Genomic DNA, 6,000 nt, shown 5'->3' with positions numbered 1-6,000 from the left:
CACTAAAAGAGTGGAAAATGTAAGGCTTAGCATGCTCTGCTTGTCTCAATAGATCTACCAACACTGCTATTCTTGATCTGTGAATAACTGTAGCATTATATCTGAAGTTGCCAAAGCTAAGTCTTCAGAGATAGGTCAAGCATACACTCTATCAAACAGCTGCAAACCCTTTTGGGCTCTCCACCTCTATAAAATACTCTATACGGGCCAACTTCAGCATTAATGGAGAGCTGGACTGCCTTTCCAATGGGTAGGTTTGATATGCTCATGAACACTAATAAGTGGAAAAAGAAGATATGAATGCATGAAGTTAAAGACAAGTCAGGTTCTCAATTATACACTACAGCGATTGTTGGAAAATTAGAAATATGTCCCCTGTTATGCTCCCAAGGTCAATCAGACCCCCTTGTGCTTGATTATATAAGTTCTGGTCACGTTACCTAAAGGGACCACATGTTTACAGGTATTAGGTGCTGCACTCAGCATTGTAACACCTAACTGATTTAGGACCCTAAATCTCATTTTCAAATGGGATTTAGGCACACAGGAGCCAAAAGATCATTGACAACCCTGAACTCAGCAGTATCTAAATATCTTGAGCCCATTGGGCCAAATGTACCTCTTACATTTACGCAGCCACATTTCCCACAAATTCCCTGAAACAAAAACATAGGGTACAGAAATATGTAAATTGCTTGTTAAGCTAGTTTCCCCTTCTCCTTCTCCCCCATTCACCTTGACACATACACTTCCAGCATGCCAGCTGGGTGCCCTGAGATGCATAACACATACTCAGAGGGAGAATATAGACTCCATGTAGTTTCAGTGATCTGCAATAGCTGTACTTCTCATGTTAGTTACAGAAAAAATTAAGATATCCTGGGACGAGGAATGGAGCCCGTAACTCAGAGTGAGAAATCATTACTAAAAAAGGATATAGACCAATAGCCAGAATTTCTATATTCTGTCATGTCCTTTATCCTAGCTACAATGTACATCATCCAAGACATTCAGGAACTACATATCAACCACTGGACTACACTTAAGTCAGGAAAATATCCAAATAAACTTTTAATTATGATACAATACTTATTACAGTAAAAATTAGCATTTTTCTCTTCAAAAGCAGAAGCACCAGTCTTACATGTAACATATGGTATGAATGATATCTTAAGTGAAATACAGCATAATATAATGAGCAAACAGCATTTTAGTACAGAACATAATTTTTAAAAAAATGTCATACACTGAAATCTGCTCAAATGGAAACAATGTCATGCTGAATTAAAAACTCAGATTTTAAAAATCCAAATCAATCAGAAAATGATGTACTGCTGAATACATATATGAATAATTAAAATGATAAATAGCCAAAAAAAGGCTAGAGAGGGCATTGTCATACAACATGACTAGTGTTCAGATTCCTTCCCACCCCCCCACTCCATAAATAAATACATAAATAATGGTGCAATGCTTTTGTTGGAAAGTAAATTGAACTTTTAATATTTAAGAAGCAGTTTTCAAATGTTGATGTAGTTTTAATGTCGTAAAAATCAAGTTATAAATCAGACAATTTTTACTCTCTTCTTTGCAATACGCTTCAGTTATTATGAGTGGACTGTGAAAAGAGATGATGTCCAGTGTAGTGAATACATGGCCGCTTCATCGTCATGTGACTTCTGCAAAGGCCGTGATGTGGTTCTGTAAGTTTAAAAAAAAAAAAAACCCACCAAACAAAAGCACACAGTTAGCTATGTATAATAATCAGAACAAAGATTAGTCCTATTTTTGGCTTTTGAAACATTCTCAGGCTTGGAGAGTTTTGTAGTACAATGTAACTAAAAATGTTTCTAATTGCAAGGCTGTCCATCCCTTCCCATAGCAAATCTTTTTTTAAATATTGCAAAAATGGTATCCATAAGTACAGCGAACAAAATAATTCAGTGGTATAGTTCTACAACATTTTAGCTTTTAATGCATTTTTCATTTAATAACAATTTGAATAATTAAATTAGTTGTCATTTTACTGCTGTCTTATTTATAATTAAAAGCTAAATTTCTGGGAATGCAAACTGCTGCCTGACAGCTGATAGTATTCTGTTTTAGTGTTAATACAATTTTAATGTTGCATTTCTTTTTAAGTTTAATTGCTCCCTTTGAGCCAGATGGCATGGAAAGAAGTAGTGAAATGCTAGAATTCGCTAGTTCATAGAACATATTAAAAATTACTTCTTCAGAACCATTGCAGCATCATTTGCAATGTTCTTCTGTTGCTTCCTTCAACAAGTGTATTCTTTAAAAATGTGTGTGTATGTACGTAACAGATTTTACTTCACTTTTTACTTAAAACACTACACAGTAAAAAAAAACAAAACCTGAAGGGTCCGGAATAATTATGCTGTCCATTGTCATGCTCCAGTCTGAGACTGCTTATGCAAACATTTATGCAGGTGGGTAACTTGACTCACGAGTCTCATTTCACACACCTGCTGAAGTGTTTGCGTTTGGTCCCTAGTGGTGGGATTCTGCAAGGCACTGAAAGCCTACTCTGTGGGACCAACTGTTCTCACCTCCTATTGTCTTCAACATACAATCTCTTTCCTAAGGAATTGTTTAAACCACCATTGTGAAACAGGTTTTAAACAGACAAAATGAAACACAGTCCTATTGCTATAGGGCCCTATGCATCTCCTCCCATGTGAAAATGCATGGAGGAAAATTTAAACCGGAAGTACTGCAGATTTTGGTGTACTGCTGTAGGATCACATCTTTTCTCTTGCCACCTTCTCATATCCCCCAGCAGTAGGACCACAAGTAATGTGGAGACAGTGCAAAGCAAGAAAAATGGGTAAAGGATATGAAAGACTGTGTACGCGCCTTACCCTACTGTCACTTAGTCTGACTCTCCTCAGTGCCCCTTCCAGCCTCATCTCCCTTTGCCAGTAACATTCCTAACTGTGCTCTCAGTTGCTCTCAGGCTGTGGGCTGATTTTGTGACTCAGATGACAGGGTTCTGAGCTCACATAAGGTTCATTCATATTGCACTCTCCTTACTTTTTAGAAGGAATTTAATCTGTGCAGGAGAGGAAAGGTGCTGCTTAAAGTGCAGATTCCTTAGCTCTTCCTCTAGGCCAGTCTCCTACGGGGATAGGGGCATTTTATGGAAGGGAACGTAGTAGTTACCCGTTGGAAGTGGAGAGATGGAACATCCCACCATTACACCTTATGTCCCTCTCTCTCTAATCCCAGTCATTCTGGTGACTTTGTTCCTGGCCTCACAGCACAGCAAAGGGACATAACTATGTTTTATTTGGTGGGGGGAGGGGAAATAACCCATATTTCTATTATGATTTAAAAAATACTGGAATAAAAAAGAAAAGCTTTTGTATTGGTGGGACTTTGGATTTCTGTAAAGCCTCTATTTTAATTTTACTCAAAAACAACAAAAATGCTTTATGCAAATGAAAACTGATTAGACGTCTGCTAGCAAATTACTTTCTCTAATGATCATTTTGATTACTACAGAACTTGATGTGAAGAAGTTTTCAGAGCTTAACAGTGTTAATACTTGGCAGAGATTTCTGGACTGTTGTCACAAAAGAGAAATAAAATTAGATTTCTTAAATGGAAGACAACATATTAAGATGAAGCTCAGGGAACTATTTACTTACTGGGCCAAATTCTGCTCTTACTTATGCTTGTGCCACCCCACTGAACCCAAAGCAGTTATAGGGGATTACAAAATTTGGCCCACTGTATTTATATTAACACCTATTTAGACCTGAAAAATTATACTGTCAACTTAATCTGATTGCTGTCTAAAAATTGTTTTCTATTGTTATAACAAACGCCCAATTGAAAGAGATTAGCAAAAAATATTTACTCTTTTTTCTTTAGGTGATATTTTCAGAAAACAGGATTTAGGTAATTTTGAATATTTTACCCTTCGCATACTTGATGATACTTTATATTAATATTCAGTTTCTACTGTTGTTTATGTGGATTTTTCACATAGCAATAGAGAAAAGGAAACATTTTAAACATACGCTGGCAGGGGCACTCTAGTGCCTCTGGTGTAGAAGGTGTAGAACATGAAACTGCTTAGCTCATTGTTTTAAAATTGGCTAGATTTTCACTCTAGAGATGCAGTGCTCTTCCACAAAAGTATCCAATGCAGGGGTTAGTGGAACCCAGACTGGTGGTCAACATTGAGTTTCATGGACATCTTTTTCCTTGGGAGCGTGGAGGAAGCAGAAGTTATGGCCTTCCAAAACCATAGATCCTTTGGATCCCCAGGAAAGGGAACACACTGTCCTGCAGATAACTGATCCACCTGTGCTACTCTTCTGGTAGCATAGCTACTGTGCATAATCCCCCTTTCTGAGAGAGGGGTGTGTGTGTGTGCGTGTGAGAGCGAGAGAGAGAGAGAATGCACAGAGTCCAATGCTGTTTCAAGTGGCATTACTTTAGGAGTGGATACCTACTACTTAAGGAGAAGAGAATGCAAATGACAGTAGCTTCATCCTCCTACCTCTAAAAACCAGCTGGTCACCAAACCCCTAGATCATACACACAGGGGTGCATCTGTGTGGTCTTAGGGCAAAAGCTATCCTACTGCAGAAGAATTCCTGCACAAGATCCTCAGCAAGATCTGCTAACTTAGGATCACCTGCAGTTATGGAGAGGTGGATCTTGTGAACATCCTGAAAACTTGCCCAGTTATTTTCAATGGATTTTGCAAGATGCCATTTTAAATGGATCAAAAAGTAATGCCTTACTTGTGCCAGGACTGACTGGTATTGATGCGTGCAAGTGTAGCACTCTTTGTGCTTTCATATGTAGTCTTCTCATACATAGATTATGATGAAGGATGGTATTTAGAGAAAAATAGACTCTTCCCAGAACAGTGGTCCCCAACACGGCGCCCACGGGTGCCATGGCGGGGCATCTATGTGCACCCGTGTACTGTCTGGCGGATGAACATCCACCGAAACGCCACCGAGAAGCAGCGTCATCCAGAGGTGTCAACGCTGAAATGCCGCTGCTTGTCGGCAGCGACCCCTATTGACGTTGCCGCTTCTCGGTGGCATTTCAGCAGATGCACTCTAGAATAAGCGACTCTTCGGTTGCTTTACCTTGTCCTTTTACTTCAGTTTAGCTTTATTATGACAGAGAATTCAGTGTATGAAATTTGCAACAATGCCAGGAAAGGCACACACAGATGCAACAGACAAGCAAAAATACATGCATGAGAGCTCAAATCCTCAAACTCCATGGGAAATAGTTATACTACTCAGTGCTCAAAATAATTAAGATACAGTTGGGTTCTGTTAACACAAAACAGTGTACCAATGTGTAAAACTGCTGAAGTTTCTTTTAAATTGACTGTGTGAAGTTTGTGGAAACGAGAAGATTTTAAACATTTCATGCTTTGTAATTATTCCTTCAAACCAATGAAAAGTGAAATGCTAAAAGTTAAACCTTGAGTGCAGGTTTCTGGGGAAAAAATCCCATGTTTTGTAGCATGTTTTTATGTATTTCATTTTGATTTATACCCTGCTACAGACTGATCAAGTGCATGTTGTACATGAAAGATTCCACATCTTACTTACGTTTTGTATTTTCCTTTACACAGATTTCACATTTTAGAGTAGGACATCCTCTTTTCTATTCCATAAAAAGTCTTTACTATAGTTGTGAATACTTAAAAAGAGCCATTTATGCAACAAAATTTCTCTTTTCAAAGACACTTTAAAAAAAAGTTCTTACACTACCTAGAATGGTGGAGTTTAAATTAAAATTAATAGAAAAATTAAAAAGGAGCAATTCAGAAAAATTCTGTAGTCACAGAAAGTTAGCTCTCCCATATTTAAGTCCCAGCTCCGGTGACCAGATGTCCCAATTTTATAGGGACAGTCCCAATTTTGGGGTCTTTTTCTTATATAGGCTCCTACTACCCCCATCCCGATTTTTCACATTTGCTGTCTAGTCACCCTAGTC

The 6,000-nt window shown here is 38.2% G+C and overlaps 1 protein-coding gene across 2 annotated transcripts in view; it reads right to left on the bottom strand.

Moving 5' to 3' along the window:
- Nucleotides 1–1,042: 1,042 nt before the first annotated feature.
- Nucleotides 1,043–6,000, bottom strand: part of PLPPR5 (phospholipid phosphatase related 5) — a 78,727-nt gene continuing 73,769 nt past the window's right edge. For both annotated transcript variants that reach the window (XM_050960981.1, XM_050960982.1), the window contains one exon: nucleotides 1,043–1,701. In XM_050960981.1, coding sequence (XP_050816938.1) covers nucleotides 1,669–1,701 — 33 coding nt within the window. In that variant the 3' untranslated portion in view covers nucleotides 1,043–1,668. The remainder of the gene's footprint in view (nucleotides 1,702–6,000) is intronic.

Source organism: Gopherus flavomarginatus, chromosome 7 (assembly GCF_025201925.1).
Source record: "Gopherus flavomarginatus isolate rGopFla2 chromosome 7, rGopFla2.mat.asm, whole genome shotgun sequence".
In the NCBI taxonomy this organism is placed as follows: Eukaryota; Metazoa; Chordata; order Testudines; family Testudinidae; genus Gopherus; species Gopherus flavomarginatus.
Note: the sequence above shows the minus strand (reverse complement) of the source record. Positions and strands in the feature narration are given on the sequence as shown.